The sequence below is a fragment of the Alligator mississippiensis genome, chromosome 12 (assembly GCF_030867095.1).
Source record: "Alligator mississippiensis isolate rAllMis1 chromosome 12, rAllMis1, whole genome shotgun sequence".
NCBI classification, from domain to species: Eukaryota; Metazoa; Chordata; order Crocodylia; family Alligatoridae; genus Alligator; species Alligator mississippiensis.
In genome coordinates this window covers 60,747,296-60,768,352 of record NC_081835.1, presented here as the reverse complement: position 1 = coordinate 60,768,352, position 21,057 = coordinate 60,747,296, and the positions used below count along the sequence as shown (strand labels likewise).

The 21,057-nt window shown below is 52.0% G+C and overlaps 1 protein-coding gene across 2 annotated transcripts in view; it reads left to right on the top strand.

Moving 5' to 3' along the window:
- RALGDS (ral guanine nucleotide dissociation stimulator) overlaps positions 1 to 21,057 on the top strand; it is a 97,868-nt gene that overhangs the window by 12,823 nt on the left and 63,988 nt on the right. The window contains exon 1 of one of the 2 annotated variants that reach the window (XM_019475764.2): positions 11,234 to 11,721. The exons of the other annotated variant lie outside the window; for it this stretch is intronic. Coding sequence (XP_019331309.1) covers positions 11,593 to 11,721 — 129 coding nt within the window. The 5' untranslated portion in view covers positions 11,234 to 11,592. Of the gene's footprint in view, positions 1 to 11,233; positions 11,722 to 21,057 lie in introns of those variants that run through there. 2 annotated transcript variants of the gene reach the window in all.

Here is a 21,057-nt window from a genome sequence, read left to right as displayed (position 1 = left end):
ATGGGGCAAGCCTTACCACTACTGCAGCCCTGAACACACTTGCTGCCAGCACCTACTGCTCCCCCTGCTCCTTTTGCACACTTACCAGCCCCAGGAGTGAGGCAGCAAAGCTGCTATGTGACCCTGTTGCCACTTTCAGCTGTGCTGGAGACATGTCTCACAGTGGCCAGGGCTGTCCCCATGTGGCTTTACCATCTCCTTGCCAGGTTCAGCTCGTGTGGGACCTGGTCAGAGGCAGCATTCTCAAGATCACTGAAGAAGCAGCCTAAAAATGCCCTTAATTTCTCTGTGCCCCAGTTCCCTGCGAGTGAAATCCCCCAGCACTTCCAGGGGAACAGTATCTGTTCCTTTATTTACAACCAGTTCCTGCAGGCAAGCAATGAACCTACACATCATGCCTTTCATCAAGAAAAGAGTTTCTTCTCCCCTAAGTTGTGGGCAATAGCTAGAAAACAGGATGCAATGAATGTGAGAACACTGGAGATCTGAGGATAATAAAGAAGAGCCCAGGTTGAGGTGTACATGCAGGACTATTTATTGATCCAGTTAGGAGAGGGTGCAGTTTGGGATTAGCTGAAGTCTCAAACTAAGGTTCAGTTTCCTCTGTGCCACAGACTCCCTGCATGACCTGGGGCAAATTGTTCAGTCCCTTTGTGCCTCAGTTGGCCATCTGTGAAATGCTCTTGGGTGGTGCTGATATTGGTCTGCAGTCAGCTGGAGCATGTGAAGCACCAAGGTTGTGCAGGGGGGCAAGTGAGAAGAACTAGGAGGTCTGGGATGAAATACAAGAAAAGGCTGACTTAAACTGAGTATCAGGGAAAGTCCTTGATGGCCTCGAGGTGGAATGGTAGCAGCTTCCCCATTTGGTCAGTTAGACTTAGCCCTGGGGAAAGTGCTGATGGGAACAAGCCTGCCTTGGCTGGGGTGGAGCAGAAAGCCTCTAACGGTCCTGTTCACTCTGCTGTAGGGAGAGGTCCAGGTAAACCCATTGTTCCCCGCCTGGTGCTCGGTTCCCGTGCACAGACACAGGTCTGCACCAGCGCTGCTCATGCAGGTGCTGTGCATGCAGACGAATGCCCTTGCTGTGCGACGGGTAAAACTCTGTTGTCCCGGCATGCTCTGTCACTTGGTATTCGAGGAGTGCTGCTTTGTTGGCAGGTGGAGCGAGCCCTCCAGAGAAATTCCAGTGGGTAACTGTGGCGATTACAACAGGTTGCTGGTGTCCTCGGTTCCCCCTGCCCCAGGGCTCCTCTGAAGGCTCCAGCAATCAAAAGCTAGTGCCTTGTTTTGAGCCAGATAAGCTCTTGGGTCCCAGCCCCTCCTGCTGGGTGAGGGTGAACCAGTGCACATGTTTGTGTCTGCATTGTTCAGATCTCTGTGTTGGGGCTTCATCTCACTCAGCTCCTACCTGGGCCCCAGTAGGTTAGCTCACCGAATAGTAGCAGTTTTATAGGCTGTCTTTAACCCTGCCGTTGTTCTTGGCTTGCCCTGCTTTAATAACTCCCACTGCCCTAGGCCCAGGTAGCAGGCCACCACTTATGAGCTACTTAGTGGCCCCTGTACTGGACGTGCTTGGCCTCTTAGCTAAGATCAAGCGAGACCGAGGGCATCTGAACCCCAAGCCCACCAGGCCCGGGGCTTGCACGTAACATGCCTGCTTGGATTTGGGGAGTATCTGATGGGTCTGGCAGGGAGGATGCTTGCTTGGTGGTAGACCACACAGACTCAATGATTGGGCTCTGCTTGGTTGAATTTTGGAACTGATTTGGCCTTAGAACAATTCAAAAAAGTTGGTGTGGGCCTTTATTCACCAGCTTGATACATGCAGCTGCATAATCTCTGCTCCTGACAGCTTTGGGGCTTGTGGCTCGGTTTCGCGCCCATCGCTTGGCCGTGCATGTACATATGAGTGTGTTTGAGAATGTCCACTCCTTTCCACATCTGCTGAGATCAGGGATGTTTCCTGGCTATGCCTAATCTGAGCGTCCCCAGCCAGGGCAGGACAGTCTCAGTTGGCTAATCACTGTAGAGCCCCTGCGCTGCCTTGTCATCTACTACCTAGTGACCTGTCTCCTGCACAAATGTAATGGGAAATCTGATCCCAGAGAATCTGATCCCAGAGCCTCTGATGTGGGTTGTGTTGTGCTGTTCATGCTTGTCCACATGCCTTCGCTAACAGTGTGTGACTGAATGTGCATCTTAGTTCTCAGGACCCTCCTTCCGCATGAACAGTGCATGTGTGTGGGGGCAGTGAACAAGAGATGGGAGACTATCTGTAAGCTGGATGGAGGAATGAATTCATTGCACACTGCAGGTACCATCCATTTGCTGCTGTTACCTGTTGCCTTGCCCATCTGGTGGCTCTAGGATGCTGCCGTCAGCTGGAGAAGAATCGAAAGCGGCACAAGGCTGGGGGGCTGCTAGCGGAGCTGGAATGCCAAAGCATTCCTGTTCAGTTTGAGGCAGCGAGTGAATGAGGTGCCCCTAGTCAGAGCCAGTGGAGCATGAGGCAAGGCCAGCGTGCCCAGCAGTGCTCCCATGCTTAGCGCCCCCCAGCACAGCTCTATGCCAGGAGGAAAAGGCAGGCAGGCAGCGGGTGGTGGGGAGCGCTGACTGGCATCCCTCCTCCCCTGGGCTGGGCAGGATTAGTCAGAAATGACGCAGGGCCCTGGAATCCTGTTTATCCCTGGCTCCGGGAATGCTGCCTGCTCTTGACGGGGGATTCCTCTCTGACAGCTGCTGCCATATAACCCAGCGGGAATTGCCTGGGCGGGCATGTGCACAGGGGAGGGAGCGAGAGAGCCAGGTCAGCCAGAGGCGACAGGTCAACTTGTCTGACCTAAATTCAGGCCTGCTGGAAAATGGCAGGTCTGGTTGCCTTGGCTCACACGCTCTAGGTCAGCGGTTCTCAACCTGTGGGTCGCAACCCAAAAGTGGGGCGCAAGAATATATGAAAGGGTTGCAAACAAACCTTTAAAAATGGATTTTCCTTTAAGGAGAAAAATGTGGTATGCTGTGACTTTTCCCTTGCAGGCTGGCAGAGCTCCAGCCTGCAAGGGACTGCTTGGGGCTCCCATGCCCCAAACACTGGGCGGCTGGGGCCTGGGAACGGGGGGCAGCAGGTCGGGCGTGAAGGGTACTAGGTTGGGACTGGCCATCAATGTTTACAAATGGGTCCCGGTACAAAAAAGGTTGAGAACCGCTGGTCTAGGTCATGTTCTGACTGAGCAGAGAGGGGGAGCAAGAACATGGTCTAGTGAAGAACCAGATCTGTGCTGGGCATAGGATGCCTTCTGCCAGCCCAGCCTTGGGACGTGGGCTGGTTCTGTGATCCCTGCTACAACGTACAGGCTGCCACATGGTGAACTTGGAGGACTGGGTTTATGGGCCATGAGGGGAAATCCTGGGTTTAAGTTCCAGGATGAGTAGGGGACTGGGAATATATGAGCTTGAGGCAGAGTCATGAACCTTAGTGAAGGGCCCTGACTCAAGGGCCCTCCAAGCTCTCTCTGGTTCTTGCCAGGGGACCAGACCTATCCTCCTGCACCAGTGGGTGCAGCTGTGAGGGGCACCATCTTGCCTGCCAGGGGTTGTCTGTGCCAGACTCCACCTTGCACCCTGGGAGTGAAAGAGTAGAGGTTAATCCTGTCTCCAGTTTGAGAGGGAGAGGGTTGCAGATAGCCCAGTCAACAGCATGCCAAAGAGCAGGCGCCTTTGAGCGACCTGAGCAGATAGCTGATTTCCAGGTCAACACTCAGGTTGTTCATTTCGAGCTCCTCCCTTGACTGCCAACTGCACCTTTAGTGTCTCAGTGCCCCATGGGCCAAAAGCAATGATGGGCGTGCCTGGGCCAGGCTAGACAGTGTCCTCGGGGAACGTGGGCAAAGTGCCAGGCACGGAAGGGAAAACATACCTGTGCTTCCGTGCTGATGACTGATAATAAAGGGACAGACCTGATGTCTCAGCCGGGGTCCCACCAACCATGTCCAGAGGCCATTGCTCATTGAGAGCATCCTTACTCAGGCAGGCCTGTAGGGGATAAAGACCCCATGTTTGTGACGGTGCTGGGAATATAATAACAAATCCAGGGGACATTAGGTAGAGCAGAGAAGGTTCAAGCCAAGAGAGGTAACAAAGGCCAGTTCCTACATACGTGATGCGGCCACGTGGTGCCCCTTTGGAGCTGTGTCTACTGCATGGGCTTGACAAAAATCCTGCCCTCTCTTGAGAGACCTCTTCATGCTTCTGCCTGTGCCTGAGGCTTTAGGAGGGTTCTGGTTCCCCAAGAGGCTTTTAGGTTTAGGGAGCAAGCAGGAGTGATGGGGTGAGTAGCTGGACTCATCACGGGGGGTGCAATGCCTACAAGAGCATGCACATGATCATCATATGGTTAAGTGGGTTTTGGCAGGTGCATCTGCCATAGCATGTGCGTGTCCAGCAGGCCGTATTCAGGCATATGGCAGGCTCTGAGCGAGTGGATGGATGGAGTGGGATGTGTGTGTCCATAGTGTGGGTGAGCATGTGTGCTATGCTGTACAAGAGACTTCTGAGACGGATGTTGAGTACAGCCTGAATTGCACGCTCTCAACCTGAAGGCACTCAATGGCTGCACCCACAGGCCAAATGTGTCCAGCAGAAATAGGGAACCGGTTTGCAGAAATGCAGATTGCAAGCTCATCAGAAACAGGGTTGGGTTTTTTTCCCCCTTTGGAAACTCAATAAACTCTGTAACCATAGCAACCCCGAGTCACAATCCTCCCTCCCTCCTTGCTTGATGAAATACACACCGTGACAGCTCAATATTACCAGGTCCTGGGGGATTTATTTCAGCAGGATAAAGCCCTTTAGTTTTGAATAAGGCAGTTAGATAGCAAGCAGGAGAGCCTCTTGCCCCCCACCCCCTTGCTGGTGAATGAAAATGTACTTAAAAGCAGAAATGAGGTCTATATATACCTGTCATTCCCTTCTCCTGCAGGGACAGAGGCAATCCCCCTGCCAGCTTAGTGCTATTTTGAACCTCCCCCCCCCCCCCCAAAAAAAACAAAAAAAAAAACACAAACCAAAAACCAAAAAACCCCAAAAAACAGGCTGCTGGAGATATGTCTGTGTCTGCTTTTTGGTTCCTATGTTAAAGTGTTGTTGCATATGCCTGTTTCCAAGGAGACAGAGCCCAGCTCTGCCATTTCCTAGATTCCCATTTGATTGATGGAAAGCAAAACCAACAACTCATTTTCTGCTTGGGATTAAGTCATGACAATGGCTGGGACCTCTGCTGCGTTGGGGACCTGCTGTGAAATTCCAGCCCTCACGGGAGCTTAAAAATGGAAATACATCAAGCGTTCAAGGCGTGGAGGAATCCTGAGCAAACTAATTGGTTTCCCCTTTTAATGCTCATTAGCTGTTCAGCTGGCATTGATAATTGTTGCTCTGTACCTATTAAGAGCCTGGTTAGTGCTTCCTAAGGTCTTGATTACAAATTAATTTTGTGTGTGGGCCTATTCTGGGGAGCCAGGGAGTTGGCCTGGTGCAGGAAGCTGTGTCCAAATGACAAAAGGCACCTTACTGCAAAAGACAGAGGTGGCCAGATGTGAGGGGTGAAGACCTTTTGGGTATGAGCAAAGGTGATGTTTTTCAAAAGCATGTCTTAGCCACTTGGCACTGACAGCAATGGGACTTGTACTCCTAAGTTATTTGTAGCCAGGTTTACAAGGTGTAGGGGTGCCTATTTTATAGACATTAGGGCTGGAAGGGACCCCGCGAGTTCACCGGGTCCAGCCCCCTGCCTAAGGGCAGGAAGTCAGCTGGGGTTGGATCCCTCCAGCAAGGTGAGCATCCGAGCATTTCTCAAAGGCATCCAAAGTAGGTGCTTGCAGCACTTCTGGGGGCAGTCTATTCCAGACTCTGGAGACTCAGACAGTAAAGAAGGTTTCCTTACATCCAGTGTAAAACAGTCTTCGAGCAGTTTGTGACTGTTAGACTTTGTCTTCCTTTGGGGTGCCCTGGTGAACAGATGTTCTCCCAGTTCCTGATGCACACCCCTGATGTACTTATAGGCTGCCACCAAGTGCCCCCCGAGCCTGTGCTTTTCCAGGCTGAACAGTCCCGTGGCTCTCAGCCTCTCCGCATAAGGCCTGTTCTCTTGACCTCTGATCATGCATGCAGCTTTCCTCCGGACTCTCTCAAGCTCTCTGTATTGATGCAGATGGACACCCAGCAGGACTTCCAAAGGCACCTCACTCCAATGGCAGCACAGTGGAAGCTTGAGATGTTTCTAAATCCCACCAGGCGCCTGTCTTGCCCTTCGGATCTTTTGTAATTTTAAATCAGGGCAATTCTTTAGCTATGCCACCAGGTTCAGAGTTCCCCCCTCCACATTACTGGTGTGTACGAGGGGGATGAAGTCTCTTTGTTCATCACGCTGCTTCACTTCCTTGCCACATTGCCATCCACTTTGCACAGCGAAAACAATCAGGTCAGTTCTGCATTGTTTCTCATCCGTGGCACATTCTCCTGTCCAGGCAGGATGCTGCCATGTTTAAGTCTTAGACAAAAGTGGGAGCTGCTGTTTCCTTTGAAAAACAAGCCTTCCATTGTCTTGGAGAGATTTCTTTAACTTTATGGAAACCTTTGATGTTGGATTTTTGCTGTGGCTAGATAGTGAGCCCCTTCTGCAGGCCAGTAGGCACTGACTTTCCTGAGAAGCCAACTCGAGTGAGCCCTTATCCAGTTGGGACATCTGTGCCGTGTCTTTGCAAACGGTGTCTGCGCTAAAGGTTCATATCCTCATGGCTGCACTGGTGGCCGAATTCCTAGGGTGAGCAAAACTTAAGGCCCTTCTTGTTTACAAGCCTAATTTTGGTGCTCCGAATTGAACTGGAGCAGTGTAATCATCATGATGCAGTCGCTTGGTTATGCTCTGTCTGGATCTACTAGAAAATCCTCTACAAAGGTGACAACCCAAACCCATGTTCCTTGAAAATTGTAGGAGATGACGACTGTCCTGCCTTGGGAGAGGTGCAGACCTGTTCTGTTTCTGCAGGGCATTATGCCCTAAGGAGGTCCCTGGTCCCTCTGTGAGCACTGAGGCTTGTAAGGGTAATGCTTTGTATTTGGTACGTGGCTGGGGCTGGTGTGGTCCAGATGGTGATGCCTGTTTTAGGTCATACCATAGTTCTTCAAGGAATCCACTTCAGATTTGACTCTGACCCCTGTGCATGCTGAACTCCTCAGTCCCATAGGTAGGATCATGTAAACTTATAGTCCTGTCACTCTGCTATTGACTCCCACGGCCTTGATTTAAGGGGCTCTCAGGGACACTGGGTTGGCATGAGGGTGGGAATCTGTCATGGGCAGGAATTGCCAGCTACTGTCCAGTGGCAAGGAGCTGGACACCAGGGAGTGCCACAGGATCGCAGTGCCAGGATGGGAATGTGCGTGAAAAATGGCTGAGAGTCCCATTGCTGGGCTTGCCCGGTGTCTCTCTGGCAGAAGAGACCCCTTCCCTTCAAGTCCCTTTCCACCACACCAATGGACACAGGTCCCTGGGCCTCCTGCCCCAAGCTCTTCTGTTTTCTTTGGGAGTAGCCTTCCCCTTGGCCTTGTCCTGGGGACTTTTGCTCTTGACATTGTGTTTTCCTTTCCAGCTTTCTTGCGTGACTGCTAACTTTTTCCAGAAAGGTTATTTCCTCTCTGGCATCTTTATGGCTGCCTGGCCAGGAGGTCATGGAGCCCTGGAGCAGAGGCTGGCCCTGTGCCAGCAACATGCTGGCTCAGAGGTGATGCCCTCTGACGTATCTCCCTTTCTGCAGCCATCTGGGGCTGGGGAAAAGCTGGTCAGACACATCCAGCTGGCAGACAATGGGACTCCCTTTCTTTCCAGACTGACACTTGCTTAATGGCGCCATCTCAGTTCCCATGGGAAAGAGCAGAGGCTGGAAGTACAGGAGGAAGGAACTGAGAGTTTGGGCACTGTTGCCCTACTTAGAGCATATTGATACTTCCTCAAGCCGAGGTGCCCATTGTACCCCAAGGACTAGGGTGACTTGGCCTATGTCCAGGCCTGCTCCAAAAGGCTCATCTGAGACCATGAGTACATCTGCAGTGCAGCGCCAGCACGTCCTGGCAGGAGGGATGCATTTGAGTATGGTCAGTCTTTCCTGCCATTTGCATGTGCCAAGCCCAGACATGCACCAGCGAGGCTCTGGGCTTGACGTGAGTGATCAGGGGCAGGTTGGAGAAGGGATTTTTGCGGGGCATGCTACTGTCATGGTATAGATGTACCCTGGGAGCCTGGGCATGGCTCTATACACACAGTCATGCTGTGAGGGAGCTGGCACTTGGCCTGTGTGGTGCTGGAGTGACTGGGTGGAGCACGTCTCACCTGTGCTCATGGCATGGCACAGAGGCCACGTAGACAAACGCCTCAAGGATCTTGGTGCTTGATCCTGCAGCACTTTTCCTTCTCCAGATGCTGTTTCTGCCATCAGCTAAGCACCCTGATTCCTTTGAGGGCCCGATAGGGAAGCAGGGCTGTGTCCATGTACACAATCCTGAAAGGTTGCCTGAGAGCTGCACCATGCTCCCCTTTTGGCTATTGTAGGGTGGAACAGGTCAATGGGACTTAGGGAGAACAGCAGGAAGCAGTCAGCCCTGCCATCAGGTGAAGGGGACCTGCTGAGGTCCTGCCTGGGAGGTCTGAGAAACGCCCAGAATAGGAGTGAAAGAAAGGAGGGACCCCTGAGCTTTTTGGAGAATGAATTTAGCCAGCAAGGGTGCAGGCAGGACCAGGGCACGGCTGCCTCTTGTGGCCCAGCCAGGTGAGCAAGTGCTTGGCTTGCATGGGCTTTGTGGGGTAGGAGTGAAGCAGAGCCAGGATTTGAACTTGGGTCCTGTGAGATGAGCCTAACACCCTGCCCCAGGCATCTGCTCCTCAAGTCTGCAACTTGATCTCTAACCGGAGGGGAAGGGAAGCAAAGACCCCCTTAAACAGTCCTATAAAGAGAAATCCAGTGTGGCTTGAGCTGCTGAGCAAGGAGGTGCCTGTTTCACCCTGATGTACAGCTCCGTGCATCCCTACCTGGTTCCATCTTAGGAGCTGGGAAGACCACGTCTCCTGACTTTGATTGCAGCAGACACTGGCCTTGCGGAGGCTTAACGGGGAGGGCCTGGCACAGACCCAGACTCCACTGAGCACTGGCCCTGGGTGTGACATTAAACCCCGCTCTCTCCCCTTAGCTCAGGCACAGAACAAGCAAGTTGGGCACAGTGACACAGCGGAGTCGCTCTGGGTTTCTTTGCAAGTAACCAAGACCAGGCTCTGGCTCTCGGTCCCTCCAGCTGCGCCATCGTTTGTGATGCTCTGCTGTAGTCGGGCATACAGCTGTGCCTGGCACAGCTTAGCTTCCCGCTGGAATTGCCCCAGCCTAGAGGCACAGGACTAGACGGGATCCTACCACCAGACTCATGGAGCCCAGTCCTGATTTTCCTGGGCCGGGCCATCAGGGCATGCAATGCGGGGTGTAGAGTGCTCAAGGTCCATGTTGGAGTTGCCTTCAGCGCACCTCTTGGGAGGCTATCCCACCCAGCTTCTTCTGGCTAGAAACCTTTGTGTCCTTTCTGCCATGATGTGCATCTGGCCCATTTACCGTGGTGGAGCTTTGTACCTGCCTTGTCTATTTGCGAGGGCCTGGACATCTCCTGTGGCTCACGTGTCAGGAAGGGAGCTGGAACGGCGCCATGGCTGGACGCTGAGCCGTGCTTGCAGAGGCCTGGTTACCTAATGTTGGAGGAATGAGAACTCCCAGCAAGTCTCTTCTGGAGCCATGCATGTAATCTTCATTTGTGACTCTAGGCTGGGCTGAAGCCCACAGCCAGCTGGGTGGATTTGGAGCAGCAGGGGCACAGCTGTTGCCTTGCAAAGGATGGGCGATTCACACCCCCTCACAGGCCTGTGCTGTGGGCACAGAGTATCAGAGCTGTCCCATCAATGGAGCCCACTTGCTGTTTGCCATCACAGCATCCCCCATCCCTTCCCTGAAGTGGCTTCCCTGGGCCTCTGTTCCACATCTTCCTCTGGTGAATGTTGAGTTAATTGTTCTCCTTTGACCAGCTTGGCACAGAGTCAAGGTGCTGGACTGGTGGTCTTCCCCTTCTGGGCTGCACCCACTGACCTGTCCTTTCCCTGCTCTATCTCTTTGTCCAGCCAGAGAGGTTTCAGCCATTTCTACCACATGTAATGACAAGAGAGCCAGTCCAGGGACTTGGCACTGGCCACTGGCACTGAGTGGGCTTGCAGTCTTGGAGAGGATGCTGCCTGCTGCAGGGCCAGTTGCTGAGCTGTGCATGGCAGGAGGGGCAGGGAGTGTGGGGAGCGGGATGAAGGCTGTCTGGGGGAACAGCCTGTCCAGCTGCCACCTCTCTGGCCAGTTCCTACCACTCGCAGCCACCTGAGATACCCAAGCATCGGGCAGAGGTGCTCAATTGGGCCCTGCTCTATGATGAATCCATACAGTAACCAGCACCCTTGTTCCATCTGCATTTCAAGGCTGCAGGCTGGTGCAGTCACTCAGCCAGGCCTCTCGGTCACCTCCATGAGTTGTGCTTCTGATGAGGGTAAGCAGAAGGTCCCTAGAGGTGGGCTTTGCTGGATAGAAACTTGACCCTGGAGAGAGCATATTCACAAAGGCATTGAACTCTCTATGGCCTGATGTGAGGAGGTTCCCACTGACTCCATCCTGTCACTGCTGAGTTGAGTCTCCATGCCTCAAACCCTCCTGGCTCTTATTCTGCCTCTATTTCAGCCCCATCCGAGTACAGCAGACTCTACAGCCAGGGAGGCAGCCTCATACTTGGTAGCACCTGACCCTTGGGGTAAAGCTTTCTATGCAGAACTGACTGCCTGTCAGCTTGTTGCTATTCCATCACCACTGGATCCCTGAGGACTCACTGGGCATGAATTATTTAAGCCTCATGGTGGTCCTGTGAGCATGGGGAGGCACTGGTTTGAAACAGTGCCTTAAACAATAAAAGGATGGGATGGAAGAGAAGAGAAGGGGAGGCTCCAGCTTAGATCACCTTCACACACCCAGCTCCACTTGCTCGTTCGCCTCGACCGCCACGGAGAAATGCTGTAGCTGCTGCAGGCGCAGTTTGATCGTAATCAGAAATCAACAGCAGGCAGGACCTGTTGTGTCTTTTGAGACAATGCACAGGGTTTGTGAGTGCCATGCATGTAGATGAGGCTGGAAACCCCGTGCTGGTACGAGGCGACAGCAGGAGCTAGCAGCGTAGATCACACCGAGTAAGCGAAAGGAGGGGAGGCTGGAGGAAAGGAGCATGCCGTGGCACGCCTGCAGAAAAGGACTGTTTCTCAGATCTCAAGAACATCGCCGGCTACAGACACGGACACAAAGCCTCAGTACGGCTCCTCGACTCTTTGATTTGCAAGGAAGGAAATAAGCCCTTGTAGTGCAGCAGAAGCAGCAGCTGTTGGCAAGATGTGCTGGCAAAACTGAGCGAAGGGAGATCTCCCATCTGCTTCGTTGCCTGGGTTGGACTTAGTCTTAGTCTAGGAACTGGGAAGAAAGAGAGCATATGAGCGAGCACAATCCCTCCATCGTTGGGAAGATGGAGGCGAAACCTTTGTTCAATGTGCAGAAGGCGCTGATGCAGCCTGTGCAGATGTGCATGCTGGATATTCCCCTCAGCGTCCAAGACGATGATGTGAGTACAAAACCAGGGGTGTTCTGCTTAAGGGATGGGGGTAGGGAGGTGCCTGGACCACACCCCGGCCAGTCTGCAATATCCCCAGGAGTGGGGAAGTTCTGGTGAAGTTGGAGCTGCCCTGGGCGAGTGCAGTCTCCAGCAGCCAGTTTCCCCGTCACCTTCAAATAGCTTCATTTTGTGGTGGATTGTGTCTCGCTGTTGCAAAATCCAGAGCACTTGAAAGGGAAGGAAAATTAAATTCCTGAAGTAAGAGATTCATCCTGCCACTTAGAACAGGTGGAGGTGGTTGCTTCGTGAGATGGGGCTCACCAGGATAGTCCTACCCCAGGCCTCCCACACACAAAGCATCACACACACAGGGCAGCCTGTGTGTGTGATGCTTTGTGTTAACGCAGGGCAGGTCTGGGGTGGAATTTCCTATGCAGAATTCGGCTGCAAAACTACGTTCTCCGCTGCAGACTGGGCTTGACAGTTTTGAGCTCTATCTCCTAAGCTCTTTTGTTGTTCAGTATGGGGCAAAGCCTAGTTTTTCTGTCTCAAGACAAGCCACACCACAGTGGCACAGGGAACCTAGGGGCAGGATTTCGGGCTCTTAGCTGGGTACAACAATCCTATTTGGATGCAGCATCAAGGCAGAGATTATTACATGTGCTCAAGTCAGGAAATTCATAGTAAAGGTTCTTATGGTAACCTTAACTCTGCCCACTGCACAAGTACTTCCCAGACCTGATTGCACAGCAAGTGGCCCATATGACCAACCGGTCTGCTTGATGACCTGATATAGCTACATCTCCCTTGTGCTAAGAGAGGCATGCGTGGTGTTGGATCCAACAATATGTTGTGCCATCATGTGGGCTCCAGGCTGGTCCTGTTGCAGTCCAAAGCCCCTGAGTTGAGTTGGGGCAGGATTCTTGGTAATACCCATGTGGGAAGCAGAGTGTCTCTGCTGCAGGGACCTTAAATCTAAATTTACCAACCAGCCAACCTCAGGACTAGCCTCTTCCTGTTCGTGCCCCAGTGCTGTTGATACCAGTTGCATTCCTATGTGTTGTCAATGCTTTGAAGAGGCCGCAAAAAAATAAGTGGGGGTGGGAGACACGCAAATCAAAAGGAGCTTGTGCACCTTGGTGGTGCAGTCTCCCTGCCAGGAGGGCTGGAGGTGAATCCCAGCAGGAAGGGAACCCAAACTTCCAGCTCAGCAGATGGGGGGGGGAAGCATCTCCATAAATAAAGGTGACTAGCACAGAGTCTATAATTAGCAACACCCCGGGGCTTTAGCCAGGACCTGCTCATTGGCTGCGGTTGCTGCAGTAATGAGGATACCTGCATCGGTGCTGACAGCAGCTGCGCAGCCAGCTGGCCCCGCTGGAGCTAGGTAACGTGCACTGCATCAGGAGATGTGGTGGGTGTGAGAGAGCCTGAGTGCCCAGTGCCTAGCACCATGTTTCTCCCACTGAATGAATAGGAGTTGAGGGCAGGGTATGCTTCTCCAGAAGAGGCCAGAAGCATGGGACAGAGCAGAAAGACATGTGCAAGGACATGTACAGGCGGGTGAGAGAGCCAGAGCCAGAGCCAACTTGCCTCACATCCAGCCCCATTGTAATAGCAGAAATGCCAGGACATCTCGAAACTTGGCTGGCCCCTTAGCCTTCATCGTTGCAGCATCCGAGCACCATGGATGCTGCAACGGATTGCAGCATGGATGCTGCCCATGGATTCAGGGACAGTTCTTTCTAGCATGTTGTTCTGCAGTGTTTCAAGGCTCTTTAGGACCCAGGGGCTTGTACAATGCTGCTGAGCAAGCTGCTCGAAGAAGCCCATTTCTCAAGGCTCCTGCTGTGCAGAACCCGTTCCTGCTGGGTGGGAAGATCCAGCGCTGGATTTATCCCTGGCTATTGCAGCGTTACCTAGGGAAGTCTGTGGGCTGGCCTCAGACAGGTTGAGGATTCCCTCTTAGCTGGGTGAATCATGGAGGATAACAAAGAAGAAAACCTGACCTGGATATCCCTGCTCACCTGAGCTGGGGTCTTGGTATTGACTTGGGGAATAAGAAACCCTGGCCTGGATTTTGCTGGAACAGCTTCTGCTCATTAAAACGGCTCCTGGTTTTATTGTTGGAAGTAAAATTTGTTTTTTATTTTAAAACAGAAACACCATGTTTTAGGAATTGTTTCCATTAAAGCCGTCAGCAGCTGGGCGCGTGTTGGATGGAGTGCCATGGCATACCCTCGTGGTTTTGGGTGCATTGGTAGGATAGTGCTGCCTTCTGAACAGCTGCCTGGGTTTAATTCCTGGCCAGTGAAGTAGAGGCGTTTGTATGGGGAAATTTTAATGAGTTGGTAATAGGGAAAACAGTCAATTAGGATGCCTAATTTAGGTGCGTGTGGAATAAGCAGGAAGAATGGGAAGTCCTGCTATGCTGCCCAATTTTTTGCATGACTGGAACAACAGACTTGGTGGGATGGCTCATATGACTGGAATATGGATATGGATTCAGGAAGGATGTGCGGGGGAAAAAGGAAGGAAGTGCTTCCATAGATGTATGCGTTTGTTCTGAGATTTTATATGAAGGGGGTCATGGTTGTATTTGGTAGTCCCTGGTGTGAGATCGGAGAGGAAAATCAGAAAGGGCAATGTCGGGGGTATTTGTGGTAGACAAGCGCCTGGCTGGGGTCACATGGCCCCAGCACTTTTTCCTGCCCCTGCCAGGGGGTCGGACTCGATGATCCTTTGAGGTCCCTTCCGACTCTAGCATCTATGAATCCATGAATTGCACTGGGAAGAGGAGGTGAGCTTTTTAAATACATAAACTAAAGCATCCAAAACCCGGGACTTGGTGGTTATGGTGATGTTGACCTGCTGCCTTGTCTGCTGGGAAGGGAGCAACAGTGCACAGACTGGCCCTCAAGATGTTAAAGCAGGGGTGAGCAATATGTGGCCCACGGGCTGGATCTGGTCTACCAAGGGATTTTGCCCAACTGGCAGTGGGTCTCTTGGGCCTGCCCAGGCCAGGTGCAGGGAGCTGCCTGGGCCGTGGCATGGGTGCACAGTGGGGCTAGGGCAGCACGGCTGGACTTGCTTGCTGGCAGCCACGGCAGTGGCAGCTCCTTCTGGCTTCTGCCACCATCAAACCTGGCCCCACTGCCCAGGGACCCTGGCCCATCTGCTCTGCACCCACCCCTGGGGCATGACCCGCATGGACAGGGCACACAGTCGGGTGGTCGAGATGGGGCAACAGGCGGGTGGGGAGAGGGACATAGGCAAGGCCAGGATCGCAGGGCGGTGACAGCGTGAGGCTGAGGCTGGGGCAGAGCCATGATCCACTGCCCACATGCCCCTGCCCGCACAACCAGCTCCTGTTGCAGGTTGTGGATCACCCTGGCCCTCCATTGTCACCACCCCTTGATCTCAGCCTTGGTCCCACCTGCCCATCCTGCCCCATTCCCAGCTGCCTGGCTGAGCACAGAGCAGAGTCACTTAAGGAGTTTTGGTGAACTGTTGTGTGCGGTGGGGCGGTGTGTAGAGGGATGTGATGCTGACCCAGCCTGCAACAGCTCACCAAAACTCCCTATGTGGCCTGTGGACCCCAAAATTGCCCACCCCTGTGTTGGAGTGTGCTGAAGACAGTTTTTGTCACAGGGTGGAGAAAACTGTTGGTGGAGGCAAAGAACTGAATTGTTTTATGACTGATCTGCATAATTTTTTTTGACAAGGCAGCTGTGATGGGACTGGGAGCTGTGACTCCTTGATCAGCATGCACAATCTGTGGAATAATTTATTTGCAGTGCCTTGGCTGGGATATTGAGGGAAATCTCTATCCCAGCAGCATGGTAGCTGTTGAATAATCCCATGTTTCAAGGCTTCTGGTAGTTGCCAGTAGGGGTTGGGAAGGAATTTTCTCTTATCATGATTCATGAAAATGTATTGTTGTATTCTGGAGGTTTTATTTTTTCTGAAGCACTGGGGCATTGGCCACAGCTAGGGCAAAGGGTTTGGACTGGAGAATGAGGATGTGCCTACTGATGCTTAGAAAAACCAGAGGTTCCTGTCTAAGGGTCGTGTTCTTCTGCTCTGGGTTAAACTGAGAGCCAGGTTTGGGTTCAAGGAGGAATGTTTTCCCTAGATCATAGTGGCAATGATAATTGGGGGTTTTGCCTTCCTCCGTAGTGCAGGTCAGGTCCTTTGCCTGTTTTCCAGTACAAATTCCTCTCTTGTTACTGCAATGACTGGGCATTAGCAGTGCCCTTGTCTTCCTCCTTTCACCTTTGGCATGCTGTGTGCTGTATGCTGTTCTTGGTGTTTCGGGTATTTGGTATCTTGTAGTTGCATGTGAGGGTTTGAAGCAGAGATTCTGGGGAATCGAGGGATAAATGATGGCTTGCAAATGCAGGGGACTAGAATCAGTAGCCCAGGAAGCCGGTTTTAGGCCTGTGTTTTCAAATTGCTGCTTAGTAGGGAGGAATTAGTTGGGAGCCTGAAGGTGGAAGGTGACATAGTGACTGAGCATAAAATGATTGCATTCATGAGCCTAAGGGAGGGGAGAAAGGAGAACAGCAAGCTAAAACTTTGGCCTTCAGAAAAATAGATTTTAACAAACTCAGAAAATTAGTAGCAGGATCTCATAAGAAGCAGGAGTCATGGATACAAGTGCAGAGGACTTGGTTGTTCCTTAAAGAGACAATATTAGGGGCACACGACTATTGGGACAAAAAGATATTAGCCCAGTGCAAAGGAAGGATTGGAAGAATAGGAAGAGGCCAGCTAGGCTGGACCGAGAGCTCTTCAGTGACCTCGGTCACCTGTCAGATGACCAGCGCAAGTAGCTTCACGGACAGAGGGCAAGTCCTCAGCCTCGAGCAGGGGGAGAACACATTACAAGTCGCTTAGATAAGCTGGATGTTTTCTGATCCATGTGTAATTCATCCTGGTGTACTCGGGGAACTTGTGGAAGGAACTGTAGAGCAAATCGGCTTCTTGCTTTGAAAATTCCTGGAGGTCAGGTGAGGTCCCAGACAATTAGAAAAGAGCATATACAGTGCTCACTTTTAGCAATGGAAAGAAAGAAAACCAAGGGAATTACAGACCGCTCAGTCTAACTTCCATATTAGGAAAGATACCTGAGCATAAGGAATAGATTTGCAAGTACATACAGGCTGAGGAGGTGGGTAATGGCCAGCATGGATTTGTCGAGAACAAGTTGTGTCCAGTGAATCATATTTCCTTCATTGACAAGGCAGCAGGTCTTACAGATGCAAGGCTCAGTGGATGCAATATACCTTGACTTCAGGAAGACTTTTGACATTGCCACCTGCAACTTTCTTACGATTGAACTAGGAAAACCCAGTCTAGGTAAAAGTGCTTTATGATGGGTCCATAACTGGTGTTCGGATTGTGCTCCAAGAATAGTCACTAGTAGCTCAGTGCCAAGCTGGGAAGAGTAGGTGTCAAGTGAGTTTCTATAGAGGTCTGTGGAATACTTTCATTGATGACTTGGATGTTGTAGTGGAGTGTACATATATTGAATTAAACATCAAGCTGCCTGGGGTTGGCAGAACAGGATTAGGATTCAAAATTACTTTGGCAAATTGAAAAGAGGACCTGAGATAAATAGGATGGCCACAGCTTCTGTCCCAGTATCCCCATAAGCACCTATGTTTGAGGTTTTCACTGTATAGTGTATAGTTTGTGCTTTGCTTTTTCCCATAAATCTCTTATTCTGTCACCTACATGGCAACCACGGCACTCCCGGCTTCTTGGCCTTCGTGCTTCTACTACAGAGTACTTGGATTCCCGCTGGGGGAACGTCAGCCGGCAGCGTCTGGGAACAGACTGTGCAGCCTTTTTTAATAGAAGGATTAGCATCTGCAGGTTGGGGACAGACTTGGGCTTGTTGTACATAAACTCGTCCAATCCTCCCCCATTCCCTGCTAGCATGGGAAATACTAGCTCTGCCTGTCTACCCTGGAGAGGTGGGGAGCAATCTGGTACACGCATGCTCTCGGTCACACCTGCCCACAGGGCTGGCATCTTGTCTGCTGACAAAGCTCATGCCACAGTGGAAACTCCAGTTGGGAAATCCAGAGCTGCTTTTCCCTCTTGTGGAAGCTCCAGTTGCACAATCTAAATAGCACACTCTCTCCTTTTCTGGTCCACAGGTCAGAAGGAGTTCATGAGTCCTTGCTTGCCTTTCCACACTCATGCATACTTATCTCTTCCATCTCCTTGCAGCGCCATTGCACATCTGTGCCAGCACTGAGAGGTTTAACCTGGTGAGAGCCAGCCAGAGCTGCCTGCCCTGGTGTTCCCTGTGTGCCACGGGTTAAAGGCACACTGGCTTCTGCAGCTTCCCCTTCTCCATGGAGTTGGTTTGAGCGGATTTGGAAACATTTTGAAGCATTAGATACTGGAGAGAGGGTATCTTTAACATCCCTCACCTCCATGCCCAGCCCCCAGGAGGTTTCAGACTGCAGGCTCCCCATTTAAAAGAAGTATTTCTGAGGACTGTTCATAGGCACTCATTCCCAGAGCATTTGTCCCACCTTCATCCCTTGCTCCGTCAGTCTCTTCCACCCACTTCTGACACAGCTACAGTCCAAAATTCATCTTGCAAGCATGAAACGAACCTGTTCACATAGTCCTCAGTGCATCTCTGTTTGTAGCATTAAACTGCACAGTTCCCAAAGGGCGCTGGCTGCACTGGTGGGAGGGACAGCAGGGGCTGCTGAAGGTCAGGGCTCTGGGGTATTGGGCAGAGCTGTGTGGATGAACACATCCTGCACCTGTTTTTGCTTTATAGGGCACTAGTTGCTGAAAACTGGTTCTTTGCTTCTCCAGAGCTGAAATTCATCCAGATATAGTTGAAAACACTGGGCAAATGAATGAACGCCGGCATAACACCGCAGTGGGCTGGCCCCAGCCCAGAACTGCTTCCTGAACTTGCTAGCAAGGGACAGCAGGATGGTCAGGGGGAGGGAGAGATAAGAGGAGAGAAATGCGGAAAGGGAGGCCACATCTTTCTCAGCACTGCTGGCCTCAGCCTATGCTGCCACAGCACCGAGCACACAACCCTGAGGCTGAGTCATGCACCCCTAGCCTGCCTGTTGCTCTTTCCCAGAAGCTCCCCGGCGTGCCAGGAAATCTCTCTGGTACTGGATGATCCTTTTTTACCACTCCTGTCCTTGCAGTGGCTACACAGATCCTTTTGCAAAATCAGCCTCGCTCATAAGCAGACTGCCCGCCCTCTCTCAGGACGCTGCAGCCCCCGTCCCAGCCGCTCTCCTCCTTGTAGCACCCACATTTCACACTACAGCTGGCTGCATGTCTGTGATGGATGAAAAAATACCTATAAACACAAGGCAGAGCCTGTTTATTAGCCAAATACTTTCCATGTTCCTTCTGGGGGGTAACCAGCAGGTGCTGTGCAAACTTTCAGGGTGTGCAGAGGACTGACAGAGACAGGACTGATGCAGGTGGGAGCAGGAGACGTAAGCACAGGGATCTGGGAAGAAGTTGGCCAGGCTGCCTGGACGCTGGATGGATTGGAGTGGGACAACTGGACACAGCACCAGGAGGAGACGTGAAAAGGGCGGCCTGAAGCTTGGGAAGCAGAGCTCCCATCCTGCTGCGGCCTGCATCTCTGGCTCTGATTAGTAGTTTGTTCGGTGTGATTTGCAGCCAAGAGAACACATCATTCTCCAGGTATGCTGCAGCGATCTGCCCAGGCCCATCTGGGGATAACGTCATGCAGCCCCTCTCTTGTCTCTGGTGGGAACTCCTGGCCCAGCTCCAAGCTTGGCCTCCTCAGCCAACTGGGGAGGGGAAGGGGGGAGACAGACGATTGACTTCATGTGTGCTTAAAAAATGAAAGCCAGAGCTGCACTCATGGCCCTTCGCTGAATGGGGACAGGTTCCTGCCCTGCGGCTTCACCCAAGCCTCTATTGCTGCTCCAGAGTTGGAGCAGGGGAAAATCTCTCCTGCCAATGCCTCTCCTGGAGAAGTGGGACTCTCCCCATTACCCTGGAGCCAGCTGGTGGGGCAGGCAAAACTGGAGAGGCTCCCTCACCTGTACAGAGTGCCCAGCTACAGAGGAACTGTTATCTAGTGGTTGGCGCACAGGCCTGGCAGACTGGGAGCTGTGGATTCCCAGAGTCCCTGCTCTGTGACCTCAGGCAGGGCACTTTTGCCCCACCAGTTTGCAGTCGTTAGAATGGGGATCGATAGCCCCTCTTTCCCAGGTTGGGGGTTGGGCAAGGTAATTTAATCATGTTCACAATGCTCCAAAGGGTTTTTTCAGCAGAAAGTCCTGATCTGTCAGAACCAGAACTTTAGATGGGAATGTACCAGTTTGGACAAAGCTATCCGTAGAGAAACCCAGGGGGGAGGAAGGAGAGCCTTTGTGAGCCTGGTGGTCCGCGCCCTGGCTGAGTACGGGAGGGACCCTGGTTCAAATCTGTCCTCTTCTCTCCCACGTCCTAGGTGTGTGCCCTGGTCACCTGGCCGCTCTGGGGCATGGGTCTCTGTCTTGTGGGGGCCGGGGGGAGGTGGTTATTTTGAAACCCTTTTCAGAAGGGTCTTGGTATCGTTTTTCAACAATCAGGATTTCATGAAGCCGCCTACCCATGGCTTCTGTCTGCTCTGCCCAGATGTTAAGACTGCTGCCCTTGCAGGTTATTCTAAGGCCAAAGCAATGTGCATTCAAGGCCATTACTGCCTCTAGTGCAGTGGTTCTCAACCTTTTTAGTTTTGATGGAGTCCAGGCGCCCCTAGGAAAACGTCAGCTCTTCATCTTCACTTGTTTTTTGACTGCAGAAAAATAACAGAGCAATTTTTTCTGTTGGAAAGAACTCAGAAAGACCACAACAGGTCAGAACATTTTTAGCACTGTGGATTCTTATTTGAAATCTTCTGAGTTTAACTTGTGAATCATATCTGTGGGCCTAACAGCACTAACATTGTGTGGCACCTTGAAAGGATCTTAAGGCGCTCGAGGGTGCTGTGGCACCCTGGTTGAGAATCATTGCTCTAAAGTTTCAGATTAAACCACTGGCACCTGCACTTACGCAGTCACTTGAACCCATGGCTTCCCACCCAGCGTAATCTAGCCCCTTAGGCTGCCATAGCATTGTGCTGTAGGTCAGGTGGAGGGGTACTGGCAGGGTTGAGCAAGAAGTGTGCTTGCTTGCTGCCTACCCTCCCTGGTTGCAGATAACGCTATCGGTCCCTGCCTTCCACAGCTCAGCAAAAACCCTTGCAAAATCCACCCCCAGAAAAGCAAGAAAGGCAAAATGGGAGGTGATTTCCAGAGAAATGAGAAAGCTTGGCTAAGAAGAGTA